Here is a 17,909-nt window from a genome sequence, read left to right on the forward strand (position 1 = left end):
AGTTTATTTGAAGAAAGTGTATTTTTTTTGTTCTTCTTAATGGTGGTACAGGCTCGTTTTTTTTAATATTGTATTTAATTACAGAGTAATTTCCACATATTAATATATATTTTTCAAATTGGGCTCTGTACCGCCATTCTTTATTATATTACGAATACGTGTGCCAAATACCTCGAAAAAATATTCAAAATTACAGCCGCAATCTTGGAACGCGTTTTCGCTACCTGTTGATCGCTACGGTTTCCTCGTAACTGTTAAAATTTAATTCGCGAAAATTGCCAGGCAACCAAGCAGCCGGGATCGTGGATGTCCGTGGATCTAATTGTCCATCATGAAACCGTCTTTAGCGTAGCATGTCTAATAGCATACCATGCTAAATTAAAATATGGTCTTTAAATTAAATTACCATCTACAGATATTTTTGATGTTGTATAAATCTATTTTTAATAAAGGTTGTGATCATAATTTTCATATTGTTCTCTATCGCAAAATTAATAAGTCGTTTACCTATGATGTTCTAAATTTTATTCGAGACAAATATCGATACTATTATATGAGTATAAAATAACTCCATGCCTATAAAGTCACAATTTCTACGCTTTGACTGGCCTAATTTTATACACTGTTTTGTAGGTATACAAAAAATTAAAAAAAACTCTTTACCAAACCTAAGTCTTTAGTACAAAAATTTTAGCAATTAATTTATATTACACGTATAGCGGGGTGCACGTATTATAGCGGGGTCCGATATTATAGCGGGCTATGAGTTACCAATCAAAATGTGGGTGCCCATTAACCCCAACAGTAAGTTTTTACACAAATTGCATTCATATTCCATTATATACATAATATATCGCTCATTTACCAGAACAACGCGACATCACAAAAAGTGCAATTTTACAGGAGAGCACTTTTTATGTTTCAAAAAATCATAAACTGGTAATGACTAAATTAATTTGCTTGAAATTGTAATTGGAGTATAGATTAACTATTAGCTTTGAATAAAATTAATCATTTTACCTAGATTTTATCAATATACTTATAGAATTTAGACATGCAAAAAAAATGAACATATATGTCACATTCTTTCTGAAAATATAGAAAGAAAGTAATGCAATAAATTAACTTGTAACATTGTAGATGATAAAAATTTCTGGTTTTAGGTAACTTAAATAAATAAAACACATGGTTCTTATTCATAAGTTTATTGAAAGATATAAAATATTTTAAAATAAATTGTGATAACAAACATTCATGAATATTCTTTGAACATCAGATATTAGATCAGATATTTCAAAATATTGCTGTAAATGAACAATTAATTAGATAATAGTAAGTATTATGAGTTTTAAGTAATTAAATCAACTTTCGGTATTTCTTGTAGAACTCTCTAACCTAACTCCATTCTTTATGTTTTCATCGAACTTCTATGATTTCCATGGCAAAAACCTTCATGGAAGAAATATTAGTATTTTTATTCTTTTTTTGCTAAAGCTGTTTCGATTGGACGGTTGTTAATACTGAATGTGTTTTTAAAAAAGGTTTTGCATACTCTGGTTTTCACACCAGACACAGTTAAAAATAGGCACTATTATTTTTACGCTTTGGAACAACACATCCATGAGAGTCAACTTTGACATAACGATATTTTGGTACAACTGTTTCGACGTTGTTCGCTAAGAATGGACAACAATGATTGTTTTTCAATGTCCCCTAGAGCCCAGTATTGTGCTAAAAGTTGTTGCCGCTGACTCTCTGTGATTTACTTGACATTTGAATGTGCAGGTATCTTTGCATGGTGGCTTTAAAGAGCGTTCCAGAAAAATTTTACTGGATTTTGAGAATTGGTATCCTTTTCCACTATTTCTTAATATTTTCACATTTTTCTTCCATTCACTTTTCTGTTTTATTATCATATTTTCCTTTTTCTTTACTGTTTCATAGATTACTCTCGACTCATGCCGCGTACCTAGTAGTTACACTTTTCTCTACATTAGTTGAATGTACATTTTTTAAGTTGTCCTGTAACGTTTTATCTTGGTAAGTGTCTTTGTATGAAGTGTCAATAGTAATCGATGTAGAAGGAGGAATTTTTGTGTACTTTATCGAATATATAATGTTGTCACAGCAGTTTTCAATATCCTCTTACTTTCAGTCTTACGTTCTGGTTCTTCTAGTTCATAATTGGGATCATTGACAGAATCATCACTATCTACAAAATTAAAAAAAGTATGTAGATCAGTGAAAACAGTAAAAAAAATCTACTTAATTCATATTGTTATGCAATATAAAAAACTAATAACAAACTATACTATATTCACAATCAAGGTGCACTAGAAATAAACAAACCAAGTCATGTTAACTGTTACAAGAGGCACTCCTGAATCATGACTTACAATGTATATACATTGTAAATTCCAAATGATGATTGACAAAGTTTATACATTGTAAATCATTCGGGACTTCGGGAGTGCTCCTTGTAACAGTTAACGTGTCTTAGTATGTTTATTTTTAGTACATCTTGATTGCGATTGTTGTACAACTTTACCAATAAAGTTAGAATTACTTAATGATCTACTTAATGAATTGCTGCTACTTGTCGATTCGCAGCGATAATGTTTTCTGGGATTAACGACATTAATTATTTACAAAATATTTACAAAATATCAATAGCAAATAATAAAATTTATAAAATTCTCATTTACCAAAAACATTTTCAATATCAGAATTATTGTTTAATATTAACAACCTTACTACCTGACGATCCAGCAACAGCACTCTTGTGTATTTTCTAATGCTAACTTGAGAATTTTGTTAGTCCGCGATCTTATCTGCAAAAATCACGCTCATTATGAATTTTTATTAGTATGTATAACGTGATATAATGACATAAAAGACTGTGAGATAATATAATTTTTCTGGAGAAAGTGCACAACAACAAATAATCAAAACAAAAATATCCCGTTTATCATCAACACTGGTTCTTCTTGTGATATTACCTATGAAAAATAATATTTTAACAACAAGAACGTGATATCAATGATAAGACTACTTCCCATGTTACTGAATTTTTTCTGGATTAACGGGTCAAATACCCTTGTTACATTTTAGAAATAAAATTAAACATTTGATTGTAGCTTACCTTTGCAATAACAGGGTGGTATAGTCGTGATGTCATGTTATTTGTGAAAACAGAGAGCACTTTACCCTATGCCAAACAGATCACAACTAATATGTCACACTATTGAAAATAACGAGGTGTCCAAAAGAAACAACGCTACAAGATGAGTTGTCACATCATTTCTGTCTTTGTCCCTCCAAAGTACACTTAATTTTAATTTAAAGATGCCACGTTTTTGCAGTATATAGAATGAAATACGGCGGATTTATTTAACGGATAATACAAAAATCAGATATTTTGAAATATCACGTTGTTCTGGTAAATGAGCGATATGTTGTGTTGCCCCTGAAAACAGAACCTCATTAATTGGGGTATAAGACAGATAACGACGCACTTTGTGATTGTCAGGAAATACAGAACGTGGAGCACCTTAGAGTATGCAGACTTTGCCCATCACAGTGCACCCTCGATGATTTACAAAGGCCTCCCCATGAGCTCTATACTCTTCTCTGTTTTGTGCAATTTGGTGCCAGTTTCTCCCTACTTTGGCTTTAATGTCGTCTAGCAGTAACGGTTTATCCATTGGGCGCTTGGGGCGGGCGCCCAGCCCGAAGTGACCTTATCTTTTATTGATAAGAAATTAAAATCCGCTAAATAATCAAGGAACATATTTCTTGAAATAGAGAAAAAGACTACGAAATTCCTGCGATTTTGAAATGGTCTGTTTTTTAGACTGATAACTTTATAAGAACTGTGATAACCTTTAAACCAAGGAGTACTTAGTTTACTCAAATCTCATGAAGAAACCAAATTTCATCTGAACTCTATGGTTACATTAATAACAAGATCATCAGTTAGATGGAGTTAGATGGATCATCAGTTAAATTTGACTTATAGACGCTGGCTTGAAAGAGCAAGTAGAACGCGAAGCTGACTATTGGGTAAAGGTCCTAAGAAGAGTTGTTATAGTCTTACCAAAGTTACCAGTTAGCTATATATCCGACCAAATTTGCAATGAATTCCTGGAAATGCTGAAAACAAAACTTGTAGAAACTTTTGACGATGTAAATGCTTTATTTAAAGACTACGTATCCATCAAACATGTTTTTCCAGTTAAGCAAGAATAGAGACAAAAAATCAGCAGTTAGAAGTAATGCTAAGGTACTGCAGAATAAAATGAATACCTTTGAGACAGATCTATTGACACTGATTTGGGCAAGAAAATTAAAACGGGTGAATGCAACAAGCAAAACGTTAGAAACTGTGGACTTAAACGTGTCAATTGGAGTAGAATTAATGACATTTGAGCTTTGTTGGAGACATAAGGAATAAATCAAGCGAAATTGCATTAGAAACCAAAAATATTTTTTTGCGAAGGCGAGGATGTCTCAAACATATTTTATAGAATTGACCTTCAAAGAACAAATAAAAGAAAAACATTTTTCAATGAAGCATTTGAAAGTGAAACAATTTTAAAAGGGCAAGAAAGATTCAGAATTAAAATACCTATTTAATGTTATAATATGCGACGATATTACTTAAGATCTTTGAAAGACTATTTCACTAGACTGTTTTTAACTGATAAAACGGTATAGCAACGCTTCGTTTCCTACTGACAAAACTCCTTAACGACGTGAAATCTCAGCGACAAAATTATGACAGATACTAAATAAAGATAAATAAATAAATAAAGAAATAAGGATTATATTTCGTTGATATGGTGCATTAATTGTCTCGTGAAATAGTCTTGTCGAATATCATTCGAGAGAAAATTATTTCCGGCAAAATTTTCTCCTGGTTTCATTCAAGTTCGTTGCCTTTTGGTAATTTTCGCTTATGAAATTTTGACAATATCACTCGACTGACGTCTCGTGATTTAAGTCAAAATTTAATTCGCGAAAATTGCCAGGCAACAAACTTTCATACCAGTCGAAAATATTGCCGGCAAAATTTTCTCTCTTGTAATATTATATACGAGAATATAATGCTACAAAGATGTTACATCAGCTGTTAGATGTTTTTTACGCTAAATAAAGAAGAAGTCAAGATGTGAATTAATATTTTATACGAGTTATATAAAAAAGCTATTGATGAAACCAAAGAGAACTTTCATAATGAAATTACTCATTTTATAACGTTATGCCAAAATTTGAATAAACATTTGAAAATTTGATGTCATCCAGGATGTAAAGGCAACTTTTCCCAATTTTTAACTTTATTGCAAGTTTATTTGACGATTACCAATTTCTAATGCGTCAGGCGAGCGGTCTTTCTCGGCTTTAAAATGAATAAAGGTACATATTTTGAAGGTCTTTGGATCAAGAAACTCTAGACGCATTATCACCATTGTATTATAGAAAATAAAGAACTGGATACAATATGGCAGTTTGCGAATGCTAAGTCAAGAAAAAAAAAATGAGCTAATTTTTGTCTTATGTATTCTTTAGAATATGTTTTTTATTTGTCATGTGTTATTTTGTAGAACTTTCTATTTTTTAATATTTTTAAATGTATTTTTTGGAATATTTTTTACATTTGCTATTTTTTTTTGTTTGTTTCAAAAAAAATATTGTATGGATTTTACAATAAACGACGAATGGCAATGAAGGGGGCCCCTAAATCTCCAGTGCCCAGGGCCCGAAGTTAGGTTAAACCGGCACTGTCGTCTAGCCATCGTTTTTGTGGTCTTCCCCTACTACGACTATGTTCGCGTGGTCTCCAATGTACAATGTTTCTCGTCTACCTGTCGTTGTTTTGCCGTGCCAAAAAAACAGGCCAGTACTGGGCAGAAGAACTGTAGTCGTATCCAGACTCGTATGTAATTGGAGATCATTAATTAATTTTGGAGAGTATTTAATATTTTCGATATTCGTGTATTACATTAGGTGTTGCTTAAACATTACGTCAGCTTCATTATCATTTCAGTTCATAAATTATATTTTTCTACGAGCGTGCAAAAATGTCTACTTTCGCGCACGCATTTTAGTTTAGAAAGTTTCACTTTTCCGCATGCGTGTTACTTTTCCGCACGCGGTTTTTACTTTTCCGCACGCGTGTTAATTTAGATATGTTAATATGGCCTTAAAGTAATTATAATACATGGAATAAACTAATATTTAGATATTATTTAGTAATTTATTTCAAATATATCTTATTGTGTTCCTGTTTTAATGAAATTAACGCGACAATTCGATAAAATTAAATTATTTTGACATAATATTCGAAAGTCAAATCGGTATACAATTGTTTTGAATCATCGTCATGGAAACCAAGATCGTCGTCATGCTAACTAATTATATTGAAACTTTGGTTTTGACAACCTTGTCAAAGAATTAATTTGTGTATGTATTTTCATATTAATTAAATTAATTGATTAAGATTTGGTAATTTTTTAAATACTCTTAGAAAAAATATTGTTCCTAACTCTTGCAGAAAGTCTCTTTTCCGCACTCGACTGCTTGCCGAACTCCCGCTTCGCGTCGTTCGGCAAACTGCAGTCGCGTGCGGAAAAGAATGACTTTTTGCACTTGTTAGGAAAATAACTATTCTAGTTGAGGTTTTTTGTGCTTGTTTATTATTTTTGGTTGCCAAATATTATGTTGAAGACAGAGTATAACACTTGATAGGTAATGTTTTGACTCAATAATTACTTTGATGCTCATTTAAAATACAGCCTTTTTAAATATTCATTTCCTTCTTTTTCACTTCTCCATTCGAAGTCATTTCAAAGAATTTAGCAACCCATCCAAATAGCTTCTATGATTCATATCTAATCAGGTACGTTTCGGCTGGATAAGGACATTTTTTCAGATTCCATTTAGTGTGGTATAGTTAGACCCAAACCCAGACATCCAAAGTGAAAGTTATCCTCCAACACCAAATTGTTCTATTTAGTCCATATAATGTTCAGAAAAAAGTCACACCATTTTGGGCGTCGGGTTTGGGGGGGAGAGGGGGGAGAAATCTGTAAATTCGTAGTTTTTTAGGTTTTTCGTCAATATTTCTAAAACTATGCGGTTTAGCATGAACAACCTTATATACAAAATTGTTCTACATTAAATTTGAAATAAAAAAGGTCCTATGCATAACCCTTCTAAAATGAACGGTTCCAAAGTTACGGAGGTAGTATAATATAATTGGTCCAAAAAAAGGCCTAACCCAGACATCCAAAGTAAAAGTTTCCCTTTAACACCAAATTGTTCTATATGGTCCACATATTGTTTAGTAAAAAGTTACATCATTTTGAGCGTCCGGTTGGGGGGGGGGAGATGGGGGAGAATTCGGTAAATTAGTAGTTTTTAAAGTTTTTCGTCAATATTTCTAAAACTATCCTTTAGCGTAAAGAATGTTCTATAGAAAAATGTTCTACATAAAATTTAAAACAAAAAGGTTCTATACATAATTGTTATAAAATCAACGGTTCCAGAGTTACGGAGGGTGAAAGGTGGAGGTCTTCAATACTTTTTATATTTACCGATTTCTCCCCCCTCTTCCCCCCAAACCCGACGCTCAAAATGGTGTGACTTTTTCTGAACATTATGTGGACCATATAGAACAATTTGGTGTTGGAGGATAACTTTCACTTTGGATGTCTGGATTTTTGGTATAGTTATACCATACATTGCCCAAAAAATATAAAGAGTATCGAAAACCTCGACTTTTCACCCTCCGTAACTCTGGAACCGTTGATGTTATAACAACTATGTATTCAAGATTTTTTGTTTTAAATTTCATGTAGAACATTTTTGTATATAACATTGTTTATGCTAAAGCATAGTTTTAGAAATATTGATGAAAAACGTAAAAAAACTACTAATTTACCGACTTCTCCCCCATCTGCCCCCAAACCGGACGCTCAAAATGGTGTAACTTTTTACTGAACAATATGTGGACCATACAGAATAATTTGCTGTTGGAGGAAAACTTTTACTTTGGATGTTTGGGTTAGGCCTTTTTTTGGACCAGTTATACTATACTACCTCCGTAACTTTGGAACCAAGCATTTTAGAAAGATTATGCATAGGGCCTTTTTTATTTCAAATTTAATGTAGAACAATTTTGTATAGAGGGTTGTTTATGCTAAACCGCATAGTTTTAGAAATATTGACGAGAAACGTAAAAAACTACGAATTTACAGATTTCTCCCCCCTCTCCCCCCTCTCCCACCCTCACCCCCCTCTCCCCCCCTTTCCTTCCCTCTCCCCCCAAAGCCGACGCTCAAAATGGTGTGACTTTTTTCTGGACATTGTGTGGATCATATAGAACAATTTGGTGTTGAAGGATAACTTTCACTTTGGATGTCTGGGTTATGCCATCTTTTGGATCAACTATACTATACTGATTCCTTTAGCCTCTTATTATAATTTTGTTCTATTGATTTTGTCCTCTTCCTGTGATCCTGTGAACAGTAATAAAACTAAAAAAATGTATTTGTATGTATTTGTACAGTACATCTTATGTTATTGGTATATTCTTCTTCGTCACGTGCCATATCAGAATTATCCGATGTTGGCGATCACCATTGCGAAGACTTCTCGATATTCTGCAATATGGAATAATTATTGTGCTGCATTTGATATCCATTTTGATGTCCATTTCCAAATGTTTTTTAACCAAGAGACTTGTTTTCTTCCTACACCTCCAGTTGTAATATTTTATATCAATTTACCCTCACTATATGCCCAGATAAGACATTTTCCGGTCTTTAACAGTCTTTACCAGTTCTCTAGATCTGTTGACCCTCTTTAGTACGTCATTAGTTTTTCTGGCTGTCCAAGGTGTCTTCAGCAACCGGCTACAATTATGTTCATGATCGATACTTTTAGCATCCACACTTCAGCACCATACAAAAGTATAGACCAAACATAGCACTTAACCATTCTTTGGCTTAGTTCTAAACTGAGATGGTTATTGCAAAAAAAATGACTTCATTTTCATAAAAGTAATTTTAGTCGCTGCTACGTTTCATTTCTATGTCTGGATCTAGTTGGTCCATGATTTTTCGTCCGCTATAACTTTTCCCATGCGTCACGATTCATTTTCAAACAAATTAAGTCAAAACATAAATTGAAATGAACGTCGATGTGTATAAACCTACATTTTATATACTGTATACTATACAGGGTGAGGCAGATAAAAGTCCTATTAGAAATATCTCGAGAACTAAAGGCAACAGGATTATGAAAATCGAAATAAAGGGGTTTTGAAGAGTGATCTATTCAATGAAAATATTTTCATCTATTTGCTACTTCCGGTTATACCGGAAGTTGCTTATAACTTTGTTCTTTAAATGGGACAACCTGTATATTTTTACATTTTTGGATTCTCCTTGATGTCTTCTTTCTTAAAATATGAGGTTTTGTAATATTATACAGGATAGTTTAAAAAATAATTACGTTTTTTTTCTTAATTTCGTAGCAATATTCACACCCTGTAGAATTGTATTAGTTTGACATCGAAAACTCTATTTATGTTCAGATGGTTTTTAATATAGTCTATTATTGTTATTAATTGTTAGTATAGCTAATTTTTTAATTTCAGTATACAGGGTTGGTCGAAACTCGGAATGAGTATTTTCTGAGTTTTCTTAAATGGAATACCCTGTATTTTAGTATTGTAAAGGAATATTTTATGGTACTTTTTTATTTCTTAAGCATTCCCTATACCTAACTGCTTTAAATTGTGAGTTATGGGTGATTCAAGCCAAATATTATTGTAACAAAAAATACGTGAAATTTTATTAGGTTGGCCGTGAAAATATTCAATCACAAATAATTTTTCGGAAATAAATTCATATTAATCTAGACTGATCCTTAAAATTAGCAATAATGGTTGAGCTATCAAAATACATACGTAATTAAGATTCTTGGTTCAATTAACAATTAAGCACAAATAAAAGAAGTTAGGTATAGGGAATGCTTAAGAAATAAAAAAGTATCATAAAATATCATTTCATTGCAATACTAAAATATAGGGTGCTCTATTTAAGAAAACTCAGAGAATACTCTTTCCGAGTTTCGACCAACCCTGTATACTAAAATTAAAAAATTAGCTATACTAATAATTCTTAACAATAGTAGACTATATTAAAAACTATTTAAACATAAACAGAGTTTCTGTTGTCAAACTTCTACAATTCTACAGGGTGTGAATGTTGCTACGAAATTTAGAAAAAAAACGTAATTATCTTTTAAACTACCCTGTATAATATTAGAAAACCTCATATTTTAAGAAAGAAGACATCGAGGAGAATCCAAAAATGTAAAATATACAGGGAGTCCCATTTAAAAAAACGAAGTTATAAGCAACTTCCGGTATGACCGGAAGTAGAAAATAGGTGAAAATATTTTCATTAAATAGATCACTCTTCAAAACCCCTTCACTCCAATTTTCATAATTCCGTTGCCTTTATTTCTCGATATATTTCTAATAGGCCAGTTATCCGCCTCACCCTATATACTACACACATTGGCGTACGTTTCACTTTATGTTTTGACTTAATTTGTTTGAAAATGAATCGTGACGCATGGGAAAAGTTATAGCGGACGAACTATATCACAGTTCCCAAATATGTCATTTTGTGAACTTTCTCAACTTGGGCCCCATTTAATCGAAGCTCTGCATCTGGATGTGGGTCACGACTAAAAACTAAAAGTTTGGTTTGGTTTGAGTTTATTTTAGTGCCCATTTCCTCTCCTATCTCGTGAATACGATCAAGTGGAATTTGGAGACTTTCATATCACTTGACAAACTGACATAATTACTTTTTCGTCGGCGTACCTAATCATATTATGTAGTTCTTAAGGGGCTATGCTAGTGTAAAAGTACAAAATTCATACACTTTTTGGGAATTTCTAAAATTTAAAATACTAGTCCAATTGTTTTTAAAATTGGCATGAGTATTTATTTAGAAAAAAAAGTAAATGTAAAATAATTTTCATAAAAAAATATTGAAAATTAAATGATTTATGCGCCATCTACTGGCACCGTGAAATTAAAAACATAGCTCTACTCCTGCAGTGATTGGGACTAACATAGATCCTGAAACATAAAATTTTAAAGTTATTATTGAAATATAGGTTATTTTCGATACCATCAACTAGGGGTTTTTTGATCGGATAAAAAATGTCAATTGGGCGGTTATTGAAACTAAAAATGTTTTAGCTAATTTTAAAAAAAATTTCAACACTTCGTCATTTGTCCAAATTTTAATATTTTTTAAAAATCCTAGTCGATATTTCACTTTATTTATTTATTATAAAAATAAGTAAACGTAAAATAATTTTCATAAAAAAATATTGAAAATTAAATGATTTATGCACCATCTACATGCACCGTGAAATTAAAAACATAGCTCTACTGCCGCAGTGATTGGGACTAATATAGATCCTGAAACATAAAATTTCAAAGTTATTATTAAAACATAGGTAATTTTCGATACCATCAACTAGGTTTTTTTTGATCGGATAAAAAATGTCAATTTGGCGGTTTTTGAAACTGAAAATGTTTTAGCTAATTAAAAAAAATTCGACACTTCGTCATTTGTCAAAATTTTAATATTTTTTAAAAATCCTAGTTGATATTATAGGAAATAATTTATATTTTAATAATCGCTTTTAAATTTTAGGTTTTAGGTTCTCTAGTAGTACCAATCACTACAGCAGTGGAGCTATGTTTTTATTTTCACGGTGACAGTAGATAGCGCATAAATCGTTTAATTTTCAATATTTTTTTATAAAAATTGTTTTACATATACCCCTTTTTATAGTAAATGCTCATGCAAATTTTCAAAATAATTGGTATAGTACTTATTATTTTAGAAATTCCCAAAAAAGTGTATGAATTTCGTACTTTTACACTAGGATAGCCCTTTAAATGTGTCACCTGAGCTTTAGATGACCATATGGTAAATATGATTTTTATTTAATTGTTTCTTATACATTATACATAGTTTTCTCAAACATTTGAAATGGTTCATCTAATATAAATAATATTTATCTGGTTTTAGTTTACAAGTACAGCAATTATTCATTTTAAGACGTCTAAGCATGCAACAATGAATTACAATGCAAAGGTAAGTCTTTCAGTAAATTCTTATATTATAAATTGAAATCATTTCATTTACATTAATTATATTCGGCATATCATTAATGGTACCAATGTTTGCCAATGGTTATTTTACGTAGAAAATGCAGTTGCACCCAAGAAAAACTGAAAAATAAACATTATAATAATTATGTGTAAGGCAGGTATACCAGAACATTTTCTTTAGTGTTATGTTTATATGGGATTGAGCCACAAATTTTTGGTGTAATGAAATTTACATTTTTTCTTAAATAGGTACTACTATTTGATGTTTCGGTTTCCACTCTGGAAATCGTCCTCAGAAAATTAAAAGAAAATTAGGTTTGAAAATTCTGGGAAAATTCTCGTGACCTGATGTTTTTAGGTTATGTGTAATTTCCTTCAAATTTCAACTGAAATTTTGGTCTCAATCTTTAAGGACCCTAGCTATTTGTGGTTGATAAACCATTGTTTGAGATAATGTTACTGCCACCATGGGTATCTAATTAAGTTCTTTTTTAATAAAAAATAGTATATTTGCTATTTCTACTACAGTGGAACCTCGATAACTCGGATTAATCGGGACCGCGGCCGATCCGGGTTATCGAAAATCCGAGATAGCCGGAAAATATGGTAAAAATGAATAAAATACGGTTTACTTACAGATAAACTCAGTTAGAATTGAAATAACATGAAATATATTTATAAATATGCACAGTACCTACTCATTAAAATTACTAAAAAAAACAGCAAACACAAACGTAAGCAAACGGAAGCGAACAATACAAGACACACAATACAGTCACGACGATGTAATGTTATTTAAGAACAGTGAAAACTAAAGACCATTGTTTATAAAAGAATTTTTTAAATAGCCTTTCCTAAACAATGCTAAGACAGTTTGGAATAAAAAGGAATAGGTATTTTTACTACAGACAGGTGGCTGTTGTTTCTGCGGCGTGTGCTATGAGTCATTTTTAATATCGTATAGTTCAAATTACACACATACACATTATCTCTCAAATATTATATTACATACATTTTTATTGTTGAAAGGTTTGTCTGATAATTAACTATTTTGATGGGAAATAAGCCACAATTAAATTGAAAAATACAAAATATTGAAAATCAAAATGTTTATCTGATGAAAATCAGCCAGACTTCCGGGTTATCGGGGGCCGACTTATCGGGGTTCCACTGTATGTTTGTGCCAGAGCCGCACTTAAGAAGCTAAAGAGCACATGCGGACCTGGAGCCGCACTTTGCCAACCATTGCGCATTTAATTAGCTTATTTGAAATTGTTAGGTACTTAAATAAATAAATAAATTATTTTAAAAAATTATGTTGTTGGGAACTTGTTGGGAATTGAATTGGGAACTAGAATTAGAATCCACTTTTAAATTCATAGAAAAATACAAAAGTTGCTGGGGATATCCGCTGGGATGTAGGAGAAATACTGCAATTGCACGGCCAACATGAGCCGAAACAATAAGCCTGACAAGGGATAAAAATTGACTAAAGGACCAGGCAACACTCCTTATGGAAAAGTGGTCCCGGTCAAATTTGATGAAAGTTTGGTCAATGATACTTCTTGATGTGTAGATTAAAAAAGTCCATGGCACCTGGGTCTGAATAACTACTATTCTCGAGTTACAGCCTTCTGAAGTTATTGGATTCGGGTGCTCGGTTTACGTTAAGTGCACTAATTTACGGTCAAGTGAACGAAAATATTTATTATTAGAAGAAGAGAAACTCATGTTCTTCATACATACTTGCGTGTTGTGTATGAATTTGTGGTCAAAAATAGTTGGATCGTATTTTAGTCTTCAGAAACCCTCCGAAAAGTCTTCAGAAAACTAAAGAAGTGCGGTATTAAATGTGCTGCTAGATCGATATAAGCATTATCATGTTTTCATGAATGCTTCTCAGTTACGCAATACCAGCAAAACCGCAGTTCGGCTTTATCTTTACAAAACTACTGAACAGTGGCGGATCTAGGGGGGATAGGGGTAATTCCACCGGTAACATGTTCCAGAATTAATGAAATAACTTTATTTAACGAAAATGAACGAGATGGAGCCATCAAAACACATTTATAACCAAAGAGCGGGTAGTGTGACGAAAAGACGTAAGCCCAGAGCACGGGCGCCCATAAAAAAATTTTTAGGGGGGTGGCAAACGTGAAAATGTTGCAGATTACATTTGGTATACTTTGAATAACCATATTATAATTCAAAGCCCCCGAAAAGCCAGGGAGGTCACGCCCCCCCTGCCCATGGGTATGGGGGCCCAGAGTACGATTTAAGGACCAGAGAAGATGAGTTACGGGTGTTAAGAGTACGAAATTGGAAAACCAAGGCGGAGGATAGAATGGAATGGAAGCTGATTCTCGAACAGACCGAGGTCCACCAGGGGTTCTACAGCCAATGATGATGAGCTTTTTAATACAAAATATTATGGAGAATAATTTTGTAGGGTTATTTTTATAACAACTATAATATTCATACTTAGGTATAATCATATAGAAGAAATGGTCAATGGAGAAGGCTTCATAATCATGATTTTGCTAACTTTCCTGTTTTCGACTTAGACTACCTAAAAGACCTTACGATTGGGATATATCAAATTAAACTGGCACCATCTTACATACAAGATAAAATAATAAGAGAAAATGACGAAGAGTTTCAAATTGATAAGAATATGGATGAACCGGGATTCATAAGAGTTCGAATATTTTCTAGGTTTCGGCAAGCTACAAAACACCAAGTATTAATTTCCTATACGGTTGATGAAGATAATGATGAAGATGAGCCTGTAGAAGAACCGATTAACGGGTACTATTGTACATGTCAATCTGGTGCGAGAACTGTAGGTACTTGTGCTCATATCACCTGATAGGTCGTTAGTTAACACGACGTATGATGCATCTAACCGAAATCAGCAAAATGTTAACATACGAATAGTCGAAGATGATTTAAACCCGATTTTTCCATAGACAATTGTAATTAATGTTTAGCATTTACAAACTACCATTTACTTTATTTTTTTTTTTTGTATTGAAATCAAGTTCATGTTCTCTACCTGTCTTATATCTGATATAAGCACAAGTTTCATGTCAACTAATGTATTTTTTTTATGTTTCAACAATTTTTTCTTTAATTATTCTGGAACATGTTACGAGTGGAATTACCCCCATTCCCCCTAGATCCGCCACTGTTCAGTAGTTTTCTAAAGATAAGGCGGAACTGTAGTTTTGCTGGTATTCCATAACTGAGAAGCACTCATGAAAACATGATAATGCTTATATCGATCTAGCAGCACCTTTTATACCGCACTTCTTTAGGTTTCTGAAGACTTTTCGGGGGTTTTCTGAAGACTAAAATACGATCAAACTATTTTTGACCACGAATTCATATACAACACGCAAGTATGTATGAAGAACATGAGTTTCTCTTCTTCTAATAATAAATATTTTCGTTCACTTGACCGTAAATTAGTGCACTTTACGTAAACCGAGCACTCGAATCCAATAACTTCAGAAGGCTGTAACTCGAGAATAGTAGTTATTCAGACCCAGGTGCCATGGACTTTTTTAATCTACACATCAAGAAGTATCATTGACCAAACTTTCATCAAATTTGACCGGGACCACTTTTCCATAAGGAGTGTTGCCTGGTCCTTTGTACATGAGCTAAAAATTTTTTGAAATAATATAAATTGTAACTTACCATACACTAATTCTTCTTCTTCAAATGCAAATCCAGTAATAGATGTTAGCGATCACATTTTCCATTAACTCTCTATTTTTTGCAATATATATCAGAGATTGAATGTCGTTAATCCCTGTCCATTGCCTTATGTTTTGGAGCCAGGACATTTTCTTGCCCCTATTCCTCTCTTACCTTCATTTTTTTACCCTCGATTATAAGTTAAAGGAACTGGTATTTTTCGTTTCGCATGGTGTGACCCAGATATGCCGTCTTTCTTTTCTTGATGGTTTCGAAAAGTTGGCGCTCTTGGTTGATTCTTTTAAGGACATTTACATTTGTGACTTTCACCTTCCATGGTATCTTTAGGATACGACGATAAAGCCAAATTTCGAAGGCTTCCAATTTATTTATATCCTTCGTTTTGAGTGTTTAGCCCTCTACTCCATATAGCAGCACCGACCATTAGCACTTAGTAAACCTTAATCTCAGTTGAATACCTACACTAATACACATACTAATATTTTTTTTATTTTTTAGATAGAACAAACACAAGACTTTCCTACAAGGGATACTCTAAAGACATTCAGTGATACTCCTGGGGTAAGTTGAATGATTATAGACACCTATAACAGTAATTGACTATATAAAACAGATATTACTAGCTTTTCATACCTGGGGAAAAATAATTGATTGGAATAATAATAATATCGTATAGTATTTTTGCCTGGGAGACTCTTTCGGATTTTTCCCACGCCTTGGGTAACTATTATCGAAGCACACTAGATTATTGGAAAAAATTGAAAATGTTTTTATTAGTGCCGAAAATTGAACTCGTGCGTTCCGACTTAGACTCGATCCGCATTTGCGTGTTTTCAAGCTGACTGCACGCTGCAAGCAAGCTACGTGCGATCTCTGACGGTTCAGCAGCACGTGAGTTGAATTTATTTACTGCCCACTCGAATCTGCAAACAGACGACAGAGGTAAACATTTCCGACAGTGCTGGGTTCCTGAGCTGAAACCTCATCAGTGTCACGTCGACCAGTTTGGCCCTAAATCGGACCTCCCTGCCCTCCGTAACTCCGATGTGGCCGGGACCAGCTAAACCCCACCCCTCTCACACTAGGCCATCAGGTTGGAATCTCCCGTTAGGGCATGACTTCTCCCTGATGTCCTTCTTTTGCCCGATTCTCAGTCGCTCGTCATCACGCATCAGCTTCCGTCTCTCGTAATTATCCAACCACCACGTCCTTTAATCCTATGCTGTCAACCTACCATTCTTCCTACCTCTGCGGGCCTAGTTCTGCCTCCTCGATACCTGCTAGAACTGCGTCTAGCTCTCGAGCTTCCTTCTCTTTTATCCACAAAACCTTTCTCGCATAATTGTGGATTTTGTCCCACCATCGCTCATCCATCACCATCTTCTCTACCATCTCTCTCACAGACACAAACACTCTTTCCAGCTCATTTCTTTCCCTTGCTCATCTGACACACTTCAAAAGGGTATGTGACACAGTGTCCGAAGTTCCACAATACAAGCAATTGTCCGATTCAGTCTTTTTGAATATGTGTAAGTAGCTACGGAAGCTCCCATGTCCTGTGAGCACTTGCGTCAGATAATAGTCTAGGCGCCTGTGTCCGCAGTCCAGCCAGCTTCGCAGATTCGGTATCAGTGACTTCGTCCACTGCGCCACATGCTCCATTGCATCCTACTCGTCCTGCCACACCTCAATAGATGTGGCCCTCTCCTTACTTCTAACGTTCTCCCCTTGTAGTTCCCGTTCCCTATTTATCTGCTGCAACATCCTATCTCTATCACTCACAAACACATGTAAGGGGACCCAACCGGTGATCACCCACAGGGCAGCAGCAGACACAGTCCTGTAAGCACTTGCCACCCGCAGCAAACTAGTTCTGTCCGCGCGTTCCAAAAGCCTCTTGTATGCCTATATTTCCACAACTGCACTCCAGACTGGTGCCGCGTAGAGGATGACAGATTGAACAACAGCGTGTATA

General features: G+C 33.7%; 1 protein-coding gene across 1 annotated transcript in view; it reads left to right on the forward strand.

Annotated features, from left to right (window-relative positions):
* The first annotated feature begins 671 nt into the window (after positions 1-671).
* Positions 672-17,909, forward strand: part of LOC126892364 (uncharacterized) — a 55,159-nt gene continuing 37,921 nt past the window's right edge. The window contains exons 1-3 of the mRNA XM_050661883.1: positions 672-804; positions 12,129-12,194; positions 16,433-16,495. Of these exons, the coding sequence (XP_050517840.1) occupies positions 763-804; positions 12,129-12,194; positions 16,433-16,495 (171 nt within the window). The 5' untranslated portion in view covers positions 672-762. The remainder of the gene's footprint in view (positions 805-12,128; positions 12,195-16,432; positions 16,496-17,909) is intronic.

The sequence above is a fragment of the Diabrotica virgifera genome, chromosome 9 (assembly GCF_917563875.1).
Source record: "Diabrotica virgifera virgifera chromosome 9, PGI_DIABVI_V3a".
Lineage (NCBI taxonomy): Eukaryota > Metazoa > Arthropoda > Insecta > Coleoptera > Chrysomelidae > Diabrotica > Diabrotica virgifera.